This window comes from Hevea brasiliensis, chromosome 4, assembly GCF_030052815.1.
Source record: "Hevea brasiliensis isolate MT/VB/25A 57/8 chromosome 4, ASM3005281v1, whole genome shotgun sequence".
In the NCBI taxonomy this organism is placed as follows: domain Eukaryota; kingdom Viridiplantae; phylum Streptophyta; class Magnoliopsida; order Malpighiales; family Euphorbiaceae; genus Hevea; species Hevea brasiliensis.
Window position 1 is genome coordinate 19517658 of NC_079496.1, and position 24737 is coordinate 19542394.

General features: G+C 32.1%; 1 protein-coding gene across 3 annotated transcripts; it reads right to left on the reverse strand.

The window, feature by feature from the left end:
* Positions 1-17395: 17395 nt before the first annotated feature.
* LOC110644979 (mitochondrial import inner membrane translocase subunit TIM22-4) lies at positions 17396-24735 on the reverse strand. Of its 3 annotated transcripts, XM_021797964.2 has the most exons (6): positions 24569-24731; positions 24442-24458; positions 24024-24233; positions 23094-23284; positions 22916-22988; positions 17396-17840 (listed from the first exon to the last, which is right to left on the reverse strand). In XM_021797964.2, exons 3-6 carry the CDS (start codon positions 24190-24192, stop codon positions 17755-17757), a joined length of 519 nt encoding a protein of 172 aa, XP_021653656.1. In that variant the 5' UTR covers positions 24193-24233; positions 24442-24458; positions 24569-24731; the 3' UTR covers positions 17396-17754. The 3 variants fall into 3 exon arrangements, with proteins under 3 accessions (XP_021653656.1, XP_021653655.1, XP_021653654.1); XM_021797963.2 differs by having other exon boundaries at positions 24024-24202; positions 24442-24735; XM_021797962.2 differs by having other exon boundaries at positions 24442-24728.
* Between the last annotated feature and the right edge of the window lie 2 nt (positions 24736-24737).

A 24737-nucleotide genomic window follows, 5' to 3' on the forward strand; every position in this document is an offset into this window, starting at 1 on the left:
ATTACACATAAAAAAACAATTTAATACCACAATATTTTATCCTATTTTGCCACCACTGCATCTATTTTTATTATTATTTTTTATATACAATGGAAACCTGGACTCTTATGTTTTCTAATCGGAGAACACATCGACATGTTAAATTTCATGTGAAATTCTTTGGTAGATTGCTACTTCATATGTATCACACCATTCATTTTAGCATTTTGTCTTATTTATTTTTTTTTTTTCTGCGGCTTGTGAATATTCCCTGTAGTTTTGCAAGCTGAACACCATTAATTTTCACCTTCCATTTCCAAGGTAATTCCCTCAAAACAAAAAGGGAGCTTGTAAATAATATTATCATCATCCTTGAAAAGAAAAGGAAATTATATCTGAACGAAAATACAAAAAAATAATAGAGAATGGAACTGAAATCTTATTGAATAAAGAAAAGGTCTATATATATACGAGGAAGGAAGAGAGCTAATGTAACAAAACAGAAAATAAAACTACTTTAATAATCTTCTCGTGGGCAATTTGATCAACCTACTGCGCATCGTTTTACCTAAGGCCCAAACGCACCGTATGAATAAATAAGCTTTACATCCTTCCCCCATGTATTGTGCAGCTCTATTGTCGCAGTGAAGCTTTATGGGCAATGATGGTTGAATATGAAACTCTTGGAGAATGTAAGTGATCCATTGGAGTTCACAAACAATTGCAGCCATGCTACGATATTCTGCCTGAGCTGAGGACCTGCTTACTGTAGTTTGCTTCTTGGATTTCCGAGAGATAAGACAGAATCCTAAGAAAATACAGAATCCCGTGAGAGACTTTTGTGACATAGGACATGCAGCTCAATCCGCATCACAATAAGCAAGAATCTGAAAATCATTGTCAACAGGAAAAAATAATCCTTTCTCTGGACACTCTTTCAGATAGCACAACGCATGAAGAGCAAGATCAAGATGTGGTTTGCGAGGTGATTGTATAAACTGACTCAACTATTAAGTTGAGTAGTTAATGTTGGGTCTAGTCAAACTCAAATGCAACAAGTGGCCAAGTAATCTTCTGTATTGCTTAGGGTCTGTTAGTAAACTTACCATCATCAGTGTTAAGCTTTAAACCTTACGGCATTGGGAAATTAGCAATCTTGGCTTGTGTAAGCCCTGCATCATTGATAATGTCAAGAACATTAGATGATCTTGCAATCTACAGCCCAAAAAAGTACTTAACATACCCAAGGTCCTTTATTGTGAATTTCTGATCAAGAAAATGCTTCACATTAATGATGTGAGGCTCATGATCTCCTGCAACAAGAACATCATCAGCGTAGACAACAAGGACCAAAAAATGATTGCTAGAACCATAGTGAACAAAGAGTGATCAAATGCTGATTGAGTAAAACCATAATCTTTTAAACTTTGTGTCAACTCTTTATTCCATTAGCGGCTAGCTTGCTTCAAGCCTTATAGGCTTTTAATCAACTTATAAACTTCTCTTGGTTTGGTAGCCATGTGTGGCACCATGTAAAGATCTTCATCAATATGCCCACGTAAGTGTTGTGAAAGGAACGTAAGATGGCTCACTAGAACTCACAAATGCTGCAAAATAAAGTAATCACAGCAAGCAATAAAGTGAGGATAGCAAAGAGATAACTAGTTCTCAAAGAGAAATTTAATCAAACATATGGTGGGCACAAATCTGCAGAAAGCTTTGACATACAAAGACATATTATTCATGAACCAAAGTGGCCTTTAAATAGGCTTAACACAATAACTGAAAACAATAAAATAGCAGAATTAATTGGCACTAAATCAAAAATGCTCCCACTACTAACAAACAACCAGAATTTTAGGAAGAAAAACAAAACGTGCCTAAGACAAAGTCAGAAAATAAAACAACTATCACTTTGAATCAATCTCTAATACTCCCCCTTGATTCAAAGTTGCAAACTCCAAGCTGATTTCTGAAGTAGACATGCTTGTCCCGTGGAAGTGATTTTGTGAAGATATCAGCAACTTGTTCATTTGTGCTACAATACTGTAATTTGATTTCTCCATCTGCCACAAAATCCCTAATAAAATGAACACGAATGTCCACATGCTTTGTTCTTCCATGGTACACTGGATTTTTTGTCATGGCAATTGCTGCTTGATTGTCACAAAAAATTTCAGTTGCTCCAGATTGTTCTTGACAGAGATCAGCAAGAATTCTCCTTAGCCATACTCCTTGACATGCTGACGATGTTGCCGCTGCGTATTCCGCTTCTGATGAAGACAAGGCTGTCGTGCTCTGTTTCTTTAAACTCCAAGAAATAGCACCAGACCCAAGATTAAAAATATATCCTGAAGTGCTCCTTCTATCTTCCAAGCATCCAGCCCAATCGCTGTCAGTGAACCCACTTAACTTGAAAAATGATACTTTTTCATACCACAGCCCATAATCAATGGTTCCAGCTACATAACGCAGAATTCTTTTTGCTGCTCCAAGATGATGCTTTGAAGGATTATGCATGAAACTGGAAATTACACCAACTGAAAATGCAATGTCTGGCCGTGAGTGTGTTAAGTAAATCAAGCCACCTACCAAGCTTCTAAAGTGACTTGCATTGGCTTGTTCAGTCCCATCATCAACCTGTAACTTATCATTTAAGTTCATAGGAGTGGCTGCAACTTTGCAGTTTAACATGCTGAATCTTTTAAGTAAATCAGTTGCATATTTCCTTTGTGACACAAAAATACCATCTTCAACTTGCTTAACCTCTAACCTAAGAAAATAATGCAACACACCCAAATCTGACATCTCAAACTTCTTTTTCATGCAGACTTTGAATTCATCAATAAGAGAAGGAGAAGAGCCCATATAAATCATATCATCAACATAAAGGCAAATAATTAGAAGATCATTTTTACGTTGCCTTTTTGTATAGAGAGTGGGCTCATTCTTACTTCTCTCAAAGCCATTCTGATGGAAATAAGAGTCGATTTTGCTGTACCATGCCCGTGGAGCCTGCTTCAATCCGTAAAGTGCCTTTCGCAGCTTGTAGACTTGGTCTTCTTTTCCACGAACAACAAAACCTTCATACTGAGAAACATACACCTCTTCTTCTAACTCCCCATTTAGGAACGCCGATTTAACATCAAATTGGTAGATGGGCCAATTTAATTGAGCAGCCAAGGCTATTACAATTCTCACCGTTTCAAACCGTGCAACCGGAGAGAAGGTGTCGTCATAATCTACACCTTGTTGTTGTGAATAGCCTTTCACTACGAGTTGTGCCTTGTATTTTTGAATGCTGCCATCTGCATGAAACTTTGTTCTAAAGACCCATTTAACTCCAATGGCTTTCTTATCTTTAGGAAGATCTACCAATTCCCATGTTTCATTCTTCTGGATTGCTTCAAGCTCATCTAACATTGCATTGCGCCATTCTTCTTTTTCTGCTGCTTCTTCAAATGTTGTTGGATCAGCTACAAACAAGGCTTGTGTGCCTTCATAAATTTCAGCCAATGATCTGAATTTTCTTGGAGGAGTTTCACCTTCAGATGCACTACTGTTGCTGGAACTTGAAGAAGTAGTGCTTGGTGAGGTTGATGAGAATGGACTAGGAGTGTTTGGAGGGGTTGCTTGCTGTCTAATGGTTGGTGATCCTTCATTTTCTGCTGGAATCTTGAACTGAATGTCATCTGATTTCTCCTGCCAATACCAGCTTGCCTCTTCATCAAACACAACATTCCTACTAACAATCACCTTGCCACTCACAGGATTGTAAAGCCTATATGCTTTGGATTGAGTACAACAACCAACAAAAACACATTTCACAGATTTTTCATCAAGTTTGCTGCGATTATGTGAATCTACCAATGAATAGGCAATACAACCAAATATTTTTAAGTGGCTTACCCAAGGCCTTCTTCCACTCCATGCTTCATACGGTGTTTGGTTTTGGACAGCCTTTGTTGGTGACAAATTCAACAAATATACAAAGAATCGCAACACCTTCAGCCCAAAAATGATCAGGCATTCCCTTAGCCTTTAACAAACTTCTTGCCATTTCAACAACAGTGTGATTTTTGCGCTCAGCCACTCCATTTTGCTCCGGTGTATATGGTGCTGTTAGTTCTCTGTGTAGGCCTTGTTCATCACAAAATTGATTGAATTCTTGAGACATGAACTCTCCTCCTCTATCGGTGCGAAGGACCTTTATGCTTTTTCCACTTTGCTTCTCAACAAGTGCCTTGAACTTCTTGAAAGTGTCAAAAGTTTCTGATTTGAATTGCAAGAAGTAAACCCAGCTCATGCGACTATAGTCATCTGTGAACAACAGAAAATAACGACTCCCACCCAATGATTGTGTTTTCATGGGGCCGCATAAATCAGCATGTACAAGCTCAAGACATTCAGATGCTCTTCTAGACTTTCCTATAGGAAATGGTTTTTTACATTGTTTCCCATATACACACCCTTCACACAAATCTAATGACTCAATTCTAGGTAACCCAAAAACCATTTCCTTTTGACTCAGTAATTTCAGACCCTTTACATTCAAATGCCCATACCGTAAATGCCATAATCTAGACTTTCTATTTTCATTGACAATAAGAGCATGTTTTTCAACACTGGAAATTTCAAGTGGAAAAAGCTTGTTTGGTGCCATGTGAACATCTACAATAATCTGTTCTGATTTTTTATCTCTAATCACACATGAGCCATCATCAAACATAATTGAATATCCACTAGACACAAGTTGTCCGACACTTAACAAATTTTGTGATAAATAAGGAATAAAATAAACATTGTAAAGGAGCTTCACATTACCGTGGCCTTTGCTTATTGCCACCGTGCCTTTGCCTTCAACTTGCACTTGTTTGTCATCACCAAGTCTCACTTTCAGTTTGTATGACTCGTCAAGCTCCTTAAACAAAGATTTTATTCCAGTCATATGATTGGAACACCCGCTGTCCAGAAACCAGATGTCACTTGAGGCTTTGTTGTCATCTTGAGAGGCCATAAATAGCTTGAGCTCTTCCTCATCTTCTGCAAAATTTGCTTGCTTTTCTTTCCTCCAGCATTCTGCCTTCACATGCCCATACTGCTTGCAATTATAGCACTGGATATTGCTCTTGTAATTTTTCTGCCTCTCTGTTGTTGGCCCTTGCTCATCTTGTCCACCAATTTTGCCTCTACCTCTACCACCTCTGCCACCACCTCTGCCGCGATATCCTCCTCTACCACGTCCTCTGGTTAATGCTTTTCTTGAGTCATCTTGTTGTTTAAATGACTCCCCCATCACTTGAAAAGCCTTTTCATCATTCTTTTCATTTGCCCTGTTCAACCTTGCCTCATGGGATTGTAAAGATCCCATTAGTTCATCAAATGAGTAAGTAGCCAAGTCTTTCGACTCCTCAATAGCTGCCACTACATGATCAAACTTTGGAGTTAAACTACGTAACACTTTTGCAATAACAGTCACATCAGTAACTACTTCTCCATAAGACCTCATTTGATTAACTATTACAGATGCTCTAGACAGAAAATCCTGCACTGATTCTCCGCTTTTCATTTGCAAGGTTTCAAAATCACGGCGAAGTGATTGGAGTTTTACTGTGATTGCCTTTGAGGAACCTTGGAACGCCGTCTGCAAGGTCATCCATGCTTCTTTAGCTGTATTTGCTACCGCTATTTTTGAAAAAATTGACTCATCCACTGCTTGCTGGATGAAGAACAGTGCTTTGGAGTCCCTTTTCTTGTTTTCTTTAAGTCTAGCCTCTTCATCTCGTTCAGGATACCCGTTCTCAACCAAGTCCCACAAATCTTGAGACTTGAATAATGTCTTCATTTTGATGCTCCAGAATTCATAGCATTCACCTTTGAAGATTGGAATTGATGGTTGAGAAATATTCATTGCATTGCCATTAGATGCCATGAGTCGTACGCCCGGTTACAATCGAACCTGGCTCTGATACTACTTCTATTGTGAAAGGAACGTAAGATAGCTCACTAGAACTCACAAATGCTGCAAAATAAAGTAATCACAGCAAGCAATAAAGTGAGGACAGCAAAGAGATAACTAGTTCTCAAAGAGAAATTTAATCAAACATATGGTGGGCACAAATCTGCAAAAAGGTTTGACATACAAAGACATATTATTCATGAACCAAAGTGGCCTTTAAATAGGCTTAACACAATAACTGAAAACAATAAAATAGCAAAATTAATTGGCACTATATCAAGAATGCTCCCACTACTAACAAACAACCAGAATTTTAGGAAGAAAAACAAAACGTGTCTAAGACAAAGTCAGAAAATAAAACAACTGTCACTTTGAATCAATCTCTAATAGTAAGTAAGCATTATTGATGTCTAATTGATGAATGGACCATTTATATGCAGTAGTAATAGCTATGAACATCCGGACAGTAACTAGCTTTGCAATAGGAGAAAAACACTCCACATAGTCAACACCGGGCAATTGGTTAAAACCTTTGGCCAACTAGTCTTTCGTTGTATCTATCTAAGGGTCCATCTGCTTTGTACTTGATCCGAAATACCCACTTAGAGGCTATTGCCTTCTTCCCTGCAGGTAGTTGAGTTAATTGCCAGGTATTATTCTTTTCTAATGCATCTAACTCTGCTTGTATTGCTGTAACCCAGTTATTGTCCTCCTTTGCCTGATGAGACTTTGGTTTTGCAGAAAGGGAAACATTTGCTACAAAACACATGTAGTCATGACTATATTTAGGAGGGGAAATTTGTAATGTGGTAGGTAAAGAAGGAAAATGAGATGGTGAATTTTTATGACTCTAAATTTGAGAAGTAGTACCTGCAAACACCAATTGACCATCAGTTGTATCATTATTGAAATCAGTATTTGGAGGGACTTTGGAAACAGTGGCTATAAAATCATTTAGCCATTGAGGCTTTGAAGTGAGTCAAGTGCTTTTCCGTATAGGAACAGGTGCGGGAATGGAGGAATGTGACAAAATTAGTGAGGTGATATGAGTTTCTGGTGAAGAAGTTTGTGTAAAAGGCTGGTGAGAATTGATAGGAGAGGAAGAAGGGTGTGATGTGTTTGGAGTAGTAGGTGAAACATGTTGAATGCCTGAATCATTTACTGGAAGTGGAATTAAAGGATCATTATGCAACTGTAACTTTGTTTTTGTAAAAGGAAAATTGTTTTCCTGAAAAATAATATCTCTTGATGCAAAAATCCATTTGGTTGCCAAATTATATAATTTGTAAGCCTTATAACCAAGGACATAGCCAATGAATATGCAACCAAATTATATAATTTGTAAGCCTTATAACCAAGGACATAGCCAATGAATATGCATCTGTGTGCTCTATGAGAAAATTTATTTTTATTGGGTTGGAGATTTGTTGCAAAACATAAGCAACCATACACTTTAAAATGTATTCCCTTCTAATGCTGAAAAAAAAAAAGCAATGAAAGAAACTTAAAAAGGAAATTAAATTGAAAGCAAAGCAAAATAACGCATAATTAATAAAAAAAGATACTAATTTTTTTTTTTAAATAAACAAGCAATTCACAGGATATGTATACAATTATAAAATTTATTTTTTATATATTAATCAATAAGTGTTGGGCATTGTAATAAATAATTTTTTTTTATATTTTGATATATATTAATTGATCAATATATATATATATATATATATATATATATATATATATTATTTTGCTTGCACCACATGCATTCTATTCGAAAAATTATTCTGTCTATGCACCAAAGTCGATGAAACTGGCAAGCAACTGCCCTATGGAAGCTTACAAAAAGTTTGAATGATGAGGTCTACTACTGTCAGATGAAACCTTTGGTGATATGGCCTTTTATATCTCAGAAAAAGCTTCATCATAGTGTCTATGTAATACATACCATACACAGTGCTCCAGATTCCAGAGAAATGGATTCATGTGTTCCAACGTATAAGAAACTTTCTAAACCATTCAAAATTCAAATGGCTATCAAAAGGGTCTCCATATGTTATATATATCTTGCTCGTATGCCCTCATATATGCACAGATATAGCCAACCAATACATAACATATAGCATGTGATAGAACTTCTCTCTCTCTCTCTCTCAATGTCGAATATATCAAAGGTATCATCAATGGCGTCGTCGTCATCATCGCCATCATCTTCATCACCAGGACGAAGTTCTTCATCATTGACAAGCGTTCAAATGGTTTCGAAATCGGCATCTGAGAGGCTTCTGGGGAAGTTCTTCGATGCATCGCAATATGACTTTGATTATAAGCAGAGTGATCTTTGGTCTCCTCCGATTCCGAGAAGGGTTTTCTTGGCCTCCACGGGCAATGTTTGCTCTCAAGATGAGCTTTTCTCTAAGCTTAAGAAAGTAAAGAAGGCTTGGAGAAGGCGCATTGCTTGTTTCAATGTATGTTCTTAACTCCCTCAATAGTCAATATCATCTCCTTCACCTTAGTGATGAGTATAATTTAGAATTTCTCCCTTTTTCCAAAAAAAAAATTTATATTTTTAAATATATAACCTTTTACTTTATAAAATGAAAGTATTTAATCTAAATATTTGTATAGATTTTTTAGTTAAATTCATTATTTAACGTTTTTAATTATTATACAAGAAATTAAAGAAGGATGCATATACTAAAAATCAATGCTTCCGATATATTGCATAATTAGTTATTTTAAGGAATTATTATGTGCTTTTGAAATAAATACTCTCATTATATAAAATTATGAGTCTCATTCTTTAAAAATATGAAAATTTGTATTTAAGAAAGCACTAAAAATTATGCTACCGATGTGCCCTTAATTTCTAGGGATAATAAGGTTTTGCATTTTGATTTGTTTTGTTTGTGTTAATTAACTTTCTCATTTCGTCTTCCAATGTTAGTTTGGGATAATGGTTTCTGTTTGTTTGTAGGCATTTTGGTGCTCTTAATTAAACTAAAGAAAGAGTAAAGACAACCTTGATTGTGGCGATGGACCTCTACATCACCAACTTAGTTTTCTTTCACAAAGGCATCTTTGCCCTAGGCCCGATGCCTCATTAGAAAGCATAAGGATTACACTTCCCCACGTCATCACCCATTCAAAAAAGCTTCTGACTCAAAAACAAAAAGAACACCCCTCAACCATATGTATAAAAATTTTGTGTATTTCTTCAAATCCCACATGTAATCATAAATATATATATATATATATATACACACAAGATTTTTCTTATTTATTATGAATTTAAGATATAAAATATATGATAAAACTTGTCTATTAAATACATAGGTTCCATATATTTATATTTTAAATCCGTAGTAAATTGAGTTTAAGCAAAAATTTTCGTCTTGCTTTCTAATTCTTATATGATACAATACCATGTAATGCTCATAATTAAATGGTAATTAATGTAGTTAGCATGGGCGAAGCTTAGAGGTGAGCATATTTGACTTGTAATAAAATGAAGTTGAAATAATAAAATAAAATTAATTATTTTAAAATTTTAATTTTTAACCTTATTATGAATACCTGATATTTGAATTAAATTAAAATTTATTTTTATTTAAAATATTTAAATTATATATTTAATCTAAATTCAAATTAATAGGGTCAATTTTTCGATTCAAATATGATATATCTGACTAATAAATAATCTATACATACATATATTAAAGCTAATCCTAAAAATTGCTTCGTAAGATCATAAGGTCTAGCCCTTTTTTTATTTTTTATATAAAAAAATTAATTTATTATGTTAAATATCAATTTTTTATTTAAATATTTTTAAATTTTAATTATTAAAATTTTATTTCATAAAAAAATAATTATTTAAATTTTTTTTACAATATCATTTAAGAAAATAACTTCGCTTATTATAAAATTCTGCTTATCATATTATATATCTCTAAAATTAATATTTTTAATTAAATTTTATATTACATAAAAAAGGATGATTTATTATTTTAAAATTATATTAACATATTTAAATAATTATTTTAAAAATAATATATTGTATATTTTAATAATTATCATTATTTATAAAATTTAAAATTTTATTTTTAAAACTTTTTTATATTTAAAATTTAAAAATTTAATAATGATACTTCAAAATCATCCAATAGCATTTTTTTTATTTTATTTTGTCATTTTATTGATATATATTAATTAATTAAAAACTAATATATTAATTAATTAATTTATTTATTTATTAATATTTTAAATAAAATTAGAATTAATTAAAATTTTTATCATTAACCAAATTTTATAATATGATTATAAAAATATAAAATAAAAAAAATAAATATTAAAATATATTATTAAAATAAAATAATAAATGATTTAAACAATGCACGAGCAAATTTAATTGGAATTCATCAAAAACTACTTTAATTAAACTTGATCGAAAACCAGATTGTACTAGATGATCAAATCAAATTTATAGAAGAACTTATTGATTCACTTATGAAACCAATTTCAAAAACACAGTTAATATCAGTAATCCACCAAACTTTGTGCTCTTTTGTTTTTTTCCCTTTTATTGAAGGAGCAACAATTGTAATGAATTAAGCGAGCTCATATCTTTTCTATGAATTTGGAATTTTTTTAATTTTTTCTTTTAAAAATTAGAATTTTATAAGAATTTTAATTTAATTTTTTGTTGTCAAATTTTACCTTCATTTGAAATAAGTCATTTGTAAGAAAAGAAATCAATTGAATTTTTATGTAATCATGCTTGATTTTTGTTTCTCTAAAAATGAATTTTTTAAAATGAAAAATTTAATTTTTTATTTTAAATATGAGAATTGACAAAAAAAAAATCAATTGAATTGAATTTTTCTAAAATTATAGATTCTAAATAAGGATTCATATTTGAAATAAAAGAATTCAAATTCTTTATAATTTAAAAAAATATTAAAAAAATAAAATTAAATATGATTGTGTGAGAATTCAATTAAATTTTTGTTTTAGAAATGATTTATTTAAAAGAAAGTCTCTAGAAATTTCAAATCTTTATTATTGAGATATTGATTGGGATATAATGTTTTAAAAAAAATTATATATATATATATATATATATATATATATATATATATATATTCACACACAAAAGGAGTAGTGGTGAGTGAGTCCAATATTGGATTCTTTGAAATTGTCAACTCTTGCAATAGTAACTCACATTGTAAAGACTTGTACTCAACCAACCTATAACATTGAAAACACTGTTAATTGTCAATTTTCTGGCTTTCATTTCTGTTATTAGCCATTCAAATAAGTAAGACTACTCTTACACCAACAAGTAATTAATAGCCTATACATGCACAACAAGTTCCACAAATTGTGGTCAACTTGGCACTTCCTATCATCTAAATCAAAATTAATTAATTAAATTAATTCAAATTTTAATCTTAAAATTTAAATAATTAAAATTAAATTATTCAAAGAATATTAATATTTTAACTTGAAAATGAATTTAAATTTTTTTATATATAATAATTTACAATATAATGACTCAATCTAAAAGAAGATAGTGCAAACCACCCACAAACCTAATAACTTGAGTCTGGGACTTATTTGCTGCCTATTTAAAGAGATACGAGGCACAATAAACCAAGTATAATTGATGAAGTATACAGTGGGAGGTAACTCTCTTCATTTCTTAATAAATAATTTTAAAATAAATATGCGCAGAAATTTAAACTCGAAACCTCTCAATTTTTTATATCTTAAAAGTAAAAAAAATCAATCAGACTAATCCGTCTATCCCACATTTCTCAACATTTAATTGCTTAATTGGTAATCCAAAGCATTTATAGTAACACGGAGGCAGCAAAAATGAAGGGGAAAAAAAAAAGAAAAGAAAAAGCAAGAAAATAGCAGGCCTGCCGGCATAGTTAGTTGAAATGTACCTACCCCAAATGATTTTGGGCCAAATCCCACCATTGATGAAAAATTGTATTACTATGCGCTGCTCATTTTCTTTTGTCAACTTCGAAAACACAGTGACTCGGCCAACCATAACTAAAGCCTCACGTTTCTCAACCCTTCTAATAAGCTTATAAAAGGGTAATTAATTTCCTTATCTCCTCCACCACACAGCCCAAATCTTATTTAATCCATTACGGTAATAAGCTTCTAGCTAGTAAACTTTTGCATGCATGGCTCGTTCCAGTGCAGTCATATTCATCTTTGTTCTTGTAGTAATCTGCCGCATTGTACCCTGTTTTGAAGGAAGGAAGTTGTTCCCTTCTTTGAAGGACAATTCTAGTACTGCTTTGAGCGCCCTTCTCAAGGGCCCTGTGCCACTGCCACTGCCACAGCCTCCACCTTCTCCTAGTGATAAAGCGCATGCAATGGCTGTCTACGAAAGGCTAATAGCTTCCCATCTTTCCAAGATTGATCGCATCTTAATAAATTCTATCCCCAGTCCTGGAGCTGGTCACTAGAAACACACACACATATATATATATATATATATACTTATATATATATATATATAAGCAAAAATGAGTATATTATTTTATAAATTAAATGTTTTTGTTTCTCTGATTACAAGATAATGGAAAATATTAGTCTTACATATTGCTTCAGCCAATAACTTTCCTCATGACAATAGAAGTCCACTCACTGCAAGATAAGGGCGAAGGCTATCAGGAACCTCATGTTCTTCTGGTCCCACACGATGTTTTGGTACCACCTTTGTTATTTTTTTCCCCTATGATATGGTTTACATTCGATTAATGTGAATCATTGGATCTAGATAAAAATTCATATAATTTCAATGGTTGATAAATATGTACAAGACTCTATGTCAGGGTTTTTGGATATCCCACATCAGTAGTAAATGGTAAAAAAGCAAGACCCAAGCTTAACACATGGTGTTTAAAAAAAAAAAAAACATTAACACGTGGATTTTTATTGACAATTATTCACACTTTTTGGGTCAGAAAAATTGTTCATCACTAAATTCACCATATATACTACTTTATCTTACATTTTACTTTCATCTCTTATTTTTAATTTGTTTTTAAAATATTCATAAATTTTAATTTTATTTCACAAAAATTCCTCTAACTAGTTATAACAGGTTTTCTAATTAAAAAAAAAAATTACATTCTTACTTCCTTTCCTCTCACACTAAAAATCACTAACTATTTCAACTATCATATGAACTTATCATAAAAATGCTAATATTATCACTAACAATCTGCTTTCAGAAAAAGAGGAAGATTTTTTAATTTGAAAACCTGTTATCGTAAGTTAGAGTGATTTTTTGTGAAACAAAATAAAGGTAAAGAGGAGGATTTTTTTAATATAAAAACTTATTATTACAAGTTAGAGAGATTTTTTGTGAAATAAAATTAAAGTCAGAATTTTTTAATAAAAAATTTGAAGACAAACTCCTTATTCTTAACCCTTTCCTCGTTGTCTCCTTAATTATTACAACCTTAATATATTATTCTAGCAACTTTTAATCCCTAGTACTTTTTTTTATACAATAAAGGGATTCGAAACCTGAATTCCCAGGTTGTTACAAAGATGTCGTGGCCACTGTGCTATGCCAATGCCGGCTTGATCATTAGTCCATTAATCTCAGACAAATGCAATCTTAAAATAATCCTTATGGAATGACTAACTCCTAATTTTATATAGAATCGAGAATCTACCTCATAATTTAAGAAGTTAAATGTTTAATTAATCATGAAAGTCTTATTTTTCATTTAAGAATTTTCAAACTATAAAAAAAAAAAATAAAAAATAAATTGGGAGCAAGAATGTTTAAATTAAATTCTAATGTTTAAATTAAATTCTTGGGTCTTCATGTGTGTGATTTGGTCTATTAATTCTAACAAAAAAGTGGTATGCTTTGTTTTCCTGGAAGAGAACCTTCAATCCCCTAAAATACAAAAGGAAATAAAGCCTATATTTTTCAAATTAAAGCCATTAAATTAAGCATCCATTTATGCAAATCATAAGTTAACAATTTTATAATTTGGCATGGAAATCCAATTAGATTTTTTAGAATCATCCTATTATAGTTTTCAAAAAATTATACTTTGGTCTAGTTTTTTGTTTTTTTTTTTTTTTTGGTACATTTAGTTCCAATTGAGATTCGAATTCAAATCTCACAACTCCTCTAATATCACTGTTTTAAAAGTTAAAATGCATTGATTGGTATTGTTTTGTTTTGTTAGGTAACTGTATCCAAAAGAAAAAAAAAATCAATTTGGTACCAAACTTTCAAACATAAGCATAGATGATAGAACCATCACATATAATATTATATATGTCTAAGTATATGAATGTTTGATCAAGGCAAGCAATTGCATAACAAGGCACAATATTCCTTGTAATTATTTTTGCTTCAAAACCCTTCACTCCATTTTAATATGGCTCGCTTTACGGCATCGTTTTTCATCTTTCTTTTCATATTAGCATCTCTTATGTAGCTTTCCAAATGCAGAATCCTTGATGATGAAGAGATTGCCTTTGCAAAGAGTGCTAATGTTTTGCCTCATGATGTTTCAATCCCACCTAATGGCAATAGTGCGTATGCTCAATCATCTTTTATTAACAAGAAAAGTTTTGCAAAGAATTCATCCAAAGAAAGGCTCCTTGAGGAAGGTTCTTCTCCCCCTTGGTGCTGGCCATAGGTAGTTACATTGATTAGGAAGAATTTATATGTAAAATAAGTGAAATCCATTTGTGTTTTAAATCAATAATAAAACATGTCTAGATAAGTCTTTTTCGATTGATTATACTTGGATATCTATATCTATGTCTTGTATTATGGTTGTGCATGAATAGTAAAACCCCATGAGATTTTACTATATTATACTTTTGTTTCATTTCTAAAATTAGAATTTTTTATTTTTATGTATACTTTATTAACAATTGTACACTTTATTAACTAATGAGCTTTAATTTAATGGTATTGGAGTAGTCTCCAAAGATTCCAAATTTAAATTCCAACTGAAGCCAAATGATTGAGTATTTGAAGTACTTTTTAAAATTATAAGTTTTAAGTTTAATTCTAATCAAAATTAAATAAAAAAATTAAAAATTATCATATAAAGTGTAAATTAGTCTGGAACTATTGATTTCATGTCCAAGATCTGGTGAAATCAAAGATCAAACAAAATTTTACCAATTCCAACTAGTTTAGGTTCCAACTCAACCCAATTTGAGCCAATTTCAATCTAATTTTGAATCCGGATCTAATTCATCCAAAATACAAACACACAATTTGTTCATAAAGGGAATATTTCAAGGGATAAGTCTTAAAAAATTTAGAAAAAAGCCTTATTATATTGAGAAAATTGATCTTCAATTCATATATGAATATGATCTACATTTTACGTTCCATTTGTTTTACAGAACATGTATTGTATATTAAAAACATTTTCTATAAAAATATTTTTTATTGTTTAGTTATAATGTTAAATTAATAGTATATATTTATAACATGCATATATAAATATTTTCACATTTTAATAAAATAATTAAACTCTGAAAAATTACTTTCTCTTTTTAAAAGAGTAAGTCATTTTCCTTAATAATAACTTAGTTTTTCTTTTGATCAGGAAAATATTTTTCGTTGACGAATTTTCTGAATGCACCAAATGATAAAAAATGTAGAAAATATTTTTTAAAGTTTGATATATATGTATAAGAATTTTGTTAAGAGTTGTTGGATATCCCACGTCGGTAATAAATAGGAAAAAAGCAAGGCAATATTTAGCAAGGGAAAAATCAAGTCAAATTACTAACCATTTTAGTAGAGACCATGGCAAACTCAACACATAAATCTTTACTGACTGTTATAAAAATAATGGATGGATAGGTTTGATAGGAAAAACAATTTATAATTACTTTTAATATTATAATGACTAGAAATTGTACTAAATTATTTTTTCAAATAATAAATTTTATTAACTCAATATTTTATTATAATATTATTAAAATATATTTCCTTCTTATTACAATATAATATAATTTTAAATCAAATAAACAAATATTTTATAGATAGATATTTTATTAAAATTAATAGAAATTGATTTTTAAATTTTGTAAAATTACTATAAAATTATTGCTGGAAAACAAATTTTTTTAACGTGAATATGAGAAAAAATACAATAAGGGTGTACAATGGAATTATAAAATTTAATAAGGACAATACAATAAATCATTAGGTTAAATTAATTTCTAAGTACCAAAGTGAAAGGTTTTTCTCCACCCACTTATTTTTCTTATAAGATCTAAAAATATATTAAACAAATATGTAACTTAAAATTATAACTTATAGATCGTGCCAAACACAATCTTATTACAACTTAAATATATTGCTCCAACAACTTTTGATCCTTAGTTCCCTTTTCTTCTCAAATTAAAGCCATTAAATTAAGCATATATATATATATATATATATATATATATATGTGTGTGTGTGTGTGTGTTTGATGGTTCTATCATCTATGTTTGGAAGTTTAGTTGCCAAACAAAACTTACCAAAATCAAATAGATTGATTTTGGTAAGTTTTGTTTGATTTTGGTAAGTTTTGTTTGGCAACTGTATCCAAAAAGACTAAACTTCCAAACATAGATGATAGAACCATCACATACGATATTATATATAAGTATATGAATGTTTGATCAAGAGTAGCAATTGCATAACAAGGCACAATATTCCTTCTGATTATTTTTGCTTCAAAACCCTTCACTCCATTCTAATATGGCTCGCTTAAAGACATCGTTTTTCATTTTTCTTCTCATATTAGCATCTCTTATGCAACTTTTCAAATGCAGAGTCCTTGATGATGAAGAGATTGCCTTTGCAAAGAGTGCTAATGTTTTGCCTCATGAAGTTTCAATCCCACCTAATGGCAATAGTGCATATGTTCAATCATCTTTTATTAACAAGAAAAGTTTTGCAAAGAATTCATCCAAAGATAGGCTCCTAAGGGAAGGTCCATCTCCCCCTGGTAATGGCCATAAGCTACATTAGTTGGGAAAAGTATCGCTTAAACTCAATTCATCATGAACTCAGAATACATGTATGGTGAGATTTAGATGAAACTCACATATTTGTATTTTAAATTTATGATAAAAGAAGTCTAAATAAAATTTTATCGATTAATTATATTTTGATATTTTTTTTCTTTTTATTTTTTTTTTTAATCTGAATGTGAGTCCGAATCTAATTCAACCAAAATACAAACACATTAATTTGCTCATAAAAAAAAAATTTTCAATGGATAAGTCTCAAGAAATTTGAGAGAGAGAGGGGAAGAGAGAGAGAGAGAGAGAGAATTGATCTTCAATTCTTACTTGCTTTTTTTTTTTAAAAAAATCAATTCTTATATGCTTTTAATGTAGGATAAATATGCAACTTCCGCAATGGTTTACACTTTTACATTTGCCAGATACAAGATCCTGAATAATCTTTCAGAAATAATATAAATCAGATACAGCCATATATTTGATGAGTTGATGTCATCTTCTTCGTTAAAAATTTATGTGTCAGGATATCCATGGCAGATATCCAAAATATTAATACAGTTGCCAATGAAAGTATAACAAATTGCACAACTTATAGCATTATGAGACTTGTCTTTCAATCTGATTCGCCTTCATAACTGAATATGAATTTCATTTGGAGTGAAAAATTGACAGGATTGGGCAAAAAATGTAAATTCCATAGGCAAGCTATGTACTTATCAAGACTCGAATAAACTAGCATCGGCAAAAACTGGGGCAGGAATGCAGGATACTGGTTAAGTATGTCTTTCCAGGAACTTCTCTATCAAAACTGAGAATGCAGCAAACCCAGCACAGCCAACACAAGCTGCTTTTGGACCACCTAGAAAGAACAAATAAGTAAATAAGAAAACATAGAGTGCAGAAAGATGCATACCAAAAAAAAAAAGGAACTGAATTATAGCTTGTTAGTTCAGGACATATATTGGGTCTCTTTTTCCATTGAGACTCCTAAAAGCATTAGAGAGGATGAAGCAGCTAAATGAAGAGATCACGTTGCTGACAAGGTAAAAACAGACTGTAGAACTTAAAGCCAAGCTTCCACAGCCTGTCCTGTGGTTAGAAGACTGGCAGTTTCCAAAATTCATGCCACAATTTCTTTTCAAAATGTTTAGATTCTGTGCTTAAAGTGAAATAAGCGGTCTCAGCTAAATCATGCTTGACATGATAACAGGATGCAGGTGGTAATAACAACAATTAATGATTTCAATATTGCTAAAAGGAATGTGATGTTGCTAGTTAAGAGCAGTATTGTCAAAAGCGCTAGGCGCCCTTAAAGTGAGAAGGTCCTTCATCACTTGAGGCACTCGCCTGATCAAAGTGAGGCGCTTAATTTATTCTAAAATAATAAACAATAAAAAATATCCAATGTCCAAAAAAGTCTAACATATTACAAAATCAATAAATTGTCAAATTTCTCATTCATATTTCATAATATATTTTATATTTTAAGGTTTAAGATCAAAAGTGTTCCTCTAATAACACAAAATGTTAAAACAAAAATCATAAAACATTTAATATAATTTAAAATTCTAGATTATAGTTCAATTTCATTCATTATGTCATGCAAACTCAAAATCCTAATTCTCTAGTCATCATGTGGACGCCAATAGATGAAAACAAATCAGGTTAGCTTTTCTCATTCTCAACTTTTCCTTTTTTTTTTTTTTTAATTTCTCGCTTTGGGTGCTTAGTGACGCTCGCTAGGGTGTTGCTTGGGCACCTAGGCAGCGCCTAGTTGAAGGTGCCTCGCCTGGAGGCTTCCCAGGCAAGGTGCCTAGATTTTGCCTTGCCCGGACTGAGTGACCAGGCGCCTCTTGACAACACTGGTTAAGAGTAAGACGCAATTGAGCCAAAGAGATCCACCACGGTTTTAATCACCTCTACATTCTAGTTCTGTTTAAGGAGAATAACCGATTGGGTAATTTAAGAAAAAAATGCCAAAAGGATAAAGCAAATTGTTATGAATATTAATAAGGGTTGTAACTGTATGGTGGAGGGAGTAAAATAAGTAGATTTAGTTGAGATGAGTTGATAGCTATTATAGGAATTTTTATAGTTGTTGAAGTAGTTGTTATATTTGACAGGAACAGTTAGCAGAAGAGATGTTTTATAAATAACTGAAGAGTTGTAACAAAAGACTATCCAAGAAATATCAATAAAACAATCAATTCTTCTCTCTGTTTCTTTCTATTCTCTTCTCTAAGCTCTAATTTTCTCTATCTTCCTTCTTCTACTATTTCCCTTCCCCTTTCTTCTCTATCTCTCCCTAATTTATATTCTTCAAATGGTATCAAAGCTTGATTTCGTTTGGGCATTGTTTCATATCTGTTAAGGGAAGTTGCAATTTTGGCTCGGTGCATGGCAGGCCCTAAATTCCAGGTTCTTCTTTCTTAAAACTGCTCCTCTCTATTATTCATCTTGTTCAAAACTGCTCCTCTCTATTATTCTTCTTGTTCTTCTTCTTCTTCTATTCTACTTTCTTTCTCTCTCTATTTCTTGTTCCTTCTCTCCCTGAAATTTCTTTGCCTTCTAACCTCTATTTCTTCTTCCTCTTCCTTTCTTCTTAAATCAAGTTCTCTCTTCTTCTGTTAATTTCTAGTTCTTTCTTCTATTTCCTTCTTTAATTTCACATTTCCAATGTTTCAGGAAACATGTTTCTTGAAATTTTTGTTTTTCCTTCCATCTCTCACCAAACTTTCCCAAATTCCACAAATATTTGAGATTAAAAGAAAAAGATTTTTTTTTCTTTGCTCTCTCTTTTTCTCTCTCATGCGAGCTACCTTATTCCCTTTTCCTCTATCAAATTCTTCTTAACCTCTCTATTTCCAATTTCTACCCAGTTAGGGCTTCTTTTCTCTATTCTTTAAATTCTTGAAATCCTTATTTTTGTCTCAACTTTTCTTCCCTTGTCCCTATAATTTTTCTTCTCTAAGAAACAAAATTTTGTGACATCCTTCCCAGCCTTCTACAATATGAAGACCATCCTTGAGAACAAAAGTTACTTGATAGGATTATGGAAGTTGTCGAAAAAAGATTAAGAAGGCAGGAAGAATTGTTGTTACAAAAATTAGAGAAATATGAGAAGTAATTTCAAAAGAACATAGACAAGTTGGTGGAAGCAATTCAAGTAGTGAAGGAGAATATTACAGTCAAGGATTCACTTCTTGAAAAGTCAAGTGAAGAACAAGATAGCCCTAATGAAACTTCCAATAAGAAAGACAAGTGCACTGCGATGAAGCAGGAGCAGGATCTTATTTCTAATTTGTCTGGTACAAGAGAAGACTACAAGAAGGAGAAGGATGAGAATGGTAATGATAGGAAACCAGAGTTTACAATGAGATGCAAAAGCTAAAATTGAAATTCTTGCTGCAGAAATTTTTGGGAATGTTTTTGAAAAAGATAAAGGGGTTCAAAAAGTGTGGATATTGTATGCAATTGGCAAAATTAGGAGCCAAGATAGTAAGTCTAGCGGTTGTAACCCTATAAGTTTCATGGAAGATGAACATTAAATATTAAGAAGGCAAAGAAAGAAGACCATGTCATATGGCGCAGAGGGAAAAAAAAATTCACTTCAACATTTTGATTCTTTCTTTTGGGTTATTTTCTGCTGCTACAATATATGCTTATTTTCTGAATATAGAGGCAACAATTTTTCTAGTCAAAATAGCAAGGAAGCTACTCATATATGGGCATATGTTCATCTCCCAATTCAAGATTTTGGTCTTTCCTTTCACTGTTATAGTTGTAGCTCTCCTCATTCATTCTTGAGGACAAGAATGATTTCAAGTAGGGAATATTATGAATATTAGCAAGGACAGTAATTGTATGGTGAAGGGAGTAGAATAAGTAGATGCAGTTGAGATAAGTTGATAGCTATTATAGGAGTTGTCTAGTTGTTGAAGTAGTTGTTATATTTGGCGGAACAGTTAGTAGAATAGATGTTGTATAAATAACTGAGGGGAGGTAAGAGAGGACTATCCAAGAAATATCAAATTACAATAAATTCTTCTCTCTATTCCCTTCTCTCTACGTTCTAATTCTCTCTATCTTCCTTCTACTATTTCCCTTCCCCTTTCTTCTCTCTCTCTCTCTCTCTCTCCCCCTAATTTATGTTCTTCTCTGGAATTGAAAATACTGCTTTGGAACACAAATATGTTGGTGGTGGTGGCTGTTCTAATAATACTTGAAATAATTTCAACATGACACCCCCCCCCCCCCCCCCCAACATTGAATCACCAAAAGACTCAGCTTTCGTCAGCAAAAGTGTTCCACTACAGTTTAATCATGTCTACCCTGGCTCTGTTTGAGGAACAAATTTCAAATAACTGGATAATTTAAAGATGCCAGAAAAGGATAAGGCTTACTCTTTTGATAGATAGAAATGTAATCAATCAGGAAATGCCAAAGCAATTGGCATTTGATATCTTTGAATGTTTTGCTGCTTAAATGGTTTGATAAAATAGATATATTATATTCAAGAGTCTCCAACCTTAAAACTGCACTCCTATTATATTCTATATTATCGACTACACAATCTGACTTTTGTCATTGAATAGGACCTCCAAGAAACAATTTTATATAGTGTAAAGAACTCAACAATTAATTTCATAAATTAATGACTACGATTCAAACAAAGAAAAAAAAAATTATAAGAAAGAATAAGAATAAAGCTCAATGGCCATGGAAGAAGTTAGTTCTTTCCACTGTTCCAGCAGAGTCCCAAACACAAGATGCATGCATGGGCCTCCAAGAAACCATTTTATATAGTGTAAAGAACTCAACAATTAATTTCACCAAGTAATGACTACAATTCAAACAAAGAAAAAAATTATAAGAAAGAAGAAGGATAAATTTCAATGGCTATCGAAGAAGTCAGTTCTTTCCAATGTTCCAGCAGAGCCCCAAACACCAGATGCATGCATGGGCCAATTTCAATAATAATAATAATAATAATAGATAATAATAATAATATAACAGTTAAAATATTTTATCATCTTGTCATTTAAACACAATGCTTAGTATTTTTCCAGAAATTCCCTTCTTGTGGTCTAATAAATATATTGCCTAACAAATTCTTTCGTAATGCACTAGGACTGCAAAAATAGTACAGTACGTGAAAGCAGTTGGGTTTTCCCTAACAAGATACTCAAGAAAAACAAGAATTTATATTGTAAAATAGCCTCCTCAAAAACCATGCCCAAACTGCAATTGGGCAATTTCTACAAAATTTAATCTAAGTTAAACATTTTTTAACATGTGAAAATGGAAAATATCAACTCAGCAACCAACATACTTGCAACTTCAAGACCTTGAGGTCACTGCAAATTTGAGTGTTGCATAAGGCTGTTGAAGAAGTGAATTGGAATATCCAACCTCCAGTTACTTCTCAAGATGTATGTCAAAATAACGTTAGGCTGGAGCTTTTGTTACTAAATAAATGAGTTTGTTGTTTTAGTTATTTAAGATGAGCACATAATCTTGGGAAATGTATCTTCAATGTGACTAACAGAATATTAAGTATATGACTTCTAGTCTTCGCTGAAAAATGCATGCCATGATAAAGCAAATGGACTAAAAAAAAAGAATCAAGGGGATATTTTGGTTCTATATATATATATATATATATATATATAAATCTTTGCAAAACAAATCAACAGACAGATAGATGTGTTAGTTAGCCCCTCCCCACACTTGGCCTCCCTTAACCACCCCACACGCGGAAGACCTCTTCTTCTTTTATTGGTAAAAGCTAAGGTGGAATCCTTAAGCAGAAGTGATAGAAATTGAACTTCAAAAAGAAATACATGCTGAATCCAATAAAAATGTCTGACTACTATTCTCAAACTGGATCTCTTCATGCCTAGGAAATTGAACAGAAACAGAGAAAAAAGTTACCTTTTGCAGACATTGAACCTCCAGTTACACACCCTGCAACAACTGTATTTGTAACATCATGTTTTGCCCGCGCCTTCAAACAACAATACAATATAAGTTCCAATAGCAAGGATTCATACTCTAAATTAAAATAGAATCATATATTTTTCTCTTGTCATTCACTCATTTTCAATGATACCTTTTCAACAATGCACTCCGAAGCTGAGAAAATCAAACCCATCACTGCAAATGCCTTACAAGAACTCCAACTTCTTCGCCCCATTTGCTTTGCAGTATAAATGAACTGCTCCCTTGCAGTCATCTCTTCTTGCATTAATGGATTATCCAACGCACCTAGAAACAGACCCATGAACAACCCTAGCCCACCTCCTACAAACATTTCCATAGCAAAAAAACAAACACATTAAGTTAACTAAGCAACCAAGGAAAAGAAATAGGAAATGAAAGAGACTGTATAGTTGAGAAGCAAATGCAGAACAAGGAATGTTAAAAATTTAAATCGTTTATACATGAATATTAGAGAAAATTAAGGCGACAGAAATACATTTTTTTTTTAACTGAGAAATGAAACTTGGTTTATCTTCTTCATAAGTCTTTCATTTCCCCTCATTCTCTCTTTCACAGACAACTCATCCACACATTCAAATTCTATCTATTATCCAACCACCTAAACCTCAAATAAGAATACCAAACAAAATACTTATACACCAATGAATTCTTCTTCAGTTTTGTTTATTTGGGAGTCAAACAAAATTAACCCATTCTATCATTTAAAATAATAATAAAAAAAAAGTAACTTAAGCTTATGTTGCCATAATTGGGAAATCATTAGTCATGACAAATAAACCAACTCTCACCTGAGGTCAGAATAAGCAATTGCTTGGGTTGAATAGGGACAATCATTTCGCCAAAAAAAAAGGAATATATTATTCATCCCGACAGGGGAGTGAAAACTTCCTCACCTTATTCTTTCCCCTAATCAGTACGATACAGAAAGAAACATCTTTCTTAAAATTAACTTGAAAGTAACTCAAAATGGGAAATATTAGAAATTAAACAAAACCAAATGGGACGTAAAATCCCAAAAAGGAGAGTACCATAGTCTCACCCATCACTCCACTTGCAACACTGCGAATAGCACAATTGTTCCAGACTTCTTGGGCACGAATCTCTTCCATTGTAGGCATTCTAAAAGGCGGAATCTGGGGCGTCTCAGGCTCAGCTTCCTTTGAGCTTGAAGCACCATCATTCGATTCAATCCCAGAACTTGCAGCCATTGATAATCAACTTGAGCACCAAAGTGAGAAATACAGAATCACTACCAAAAAAAAGAAAATATTTAATAACACAATGCAAGAAGGGGCTGTCGAATTGTGAGTCATAGGCTTGTTTCGTGAATTTAGGCGCTTCAATGCAAACTTCCTTGCACTAGCAATATTTAAAAATTTTCAAGTGATCTACAAATCCAAGCTTCAAGAATAAGAGCAATTTGCGTAGCCAAAACCCCAGAAAGAAAAAGAGAGTACCTTCACTATAAGAGGGACTTCAGCAGAAGGGAGAATTGAAAATGTTGAGTTTTGTGATTGGAAACGAAGAAAAGAAAAAACGGAAAGAAAAATTACTAAAAAAAAAAAGGAAAGAAAAATTACTAACAGATGAAGAATTGATTGGATTTTATGAAATATAAAGAGAAGGAGGAGACTGGAAATGAGACGGTAGGGCGGCGGCTTCAAAGTGGTGCGGCGGCTGAAGGACTTAAGCTGTTCGTGCACAGGGTTTTTAGCAGCAAATTGTGATCGATTTGAATGTGTACTCGACTTTA

Coding starts and splice junctions, on each gene's coding strand:
- LOC110644979 (XM_021797963.2), bottom strand. CDS start 24,192: ATGGCTGCAAGTTCTGGGATTGAATCGAATGATGGTGCTTCAAGCTCA. Junction 22,989..23,093: donor CGGAGTGCATTGTTGAAAAG/GTATCATTGAAA, acceptor TGTTGTTTGAAG/GCGCGGGCAAAACATGATGT. Junction 17,841..22,915: donor AGGTTCAATGTCTGCAAAAG/GTAACTTTTTTC, acceptor TGTTCTTTCTAG/GTGGTCCAAAAGCAGCTTGT.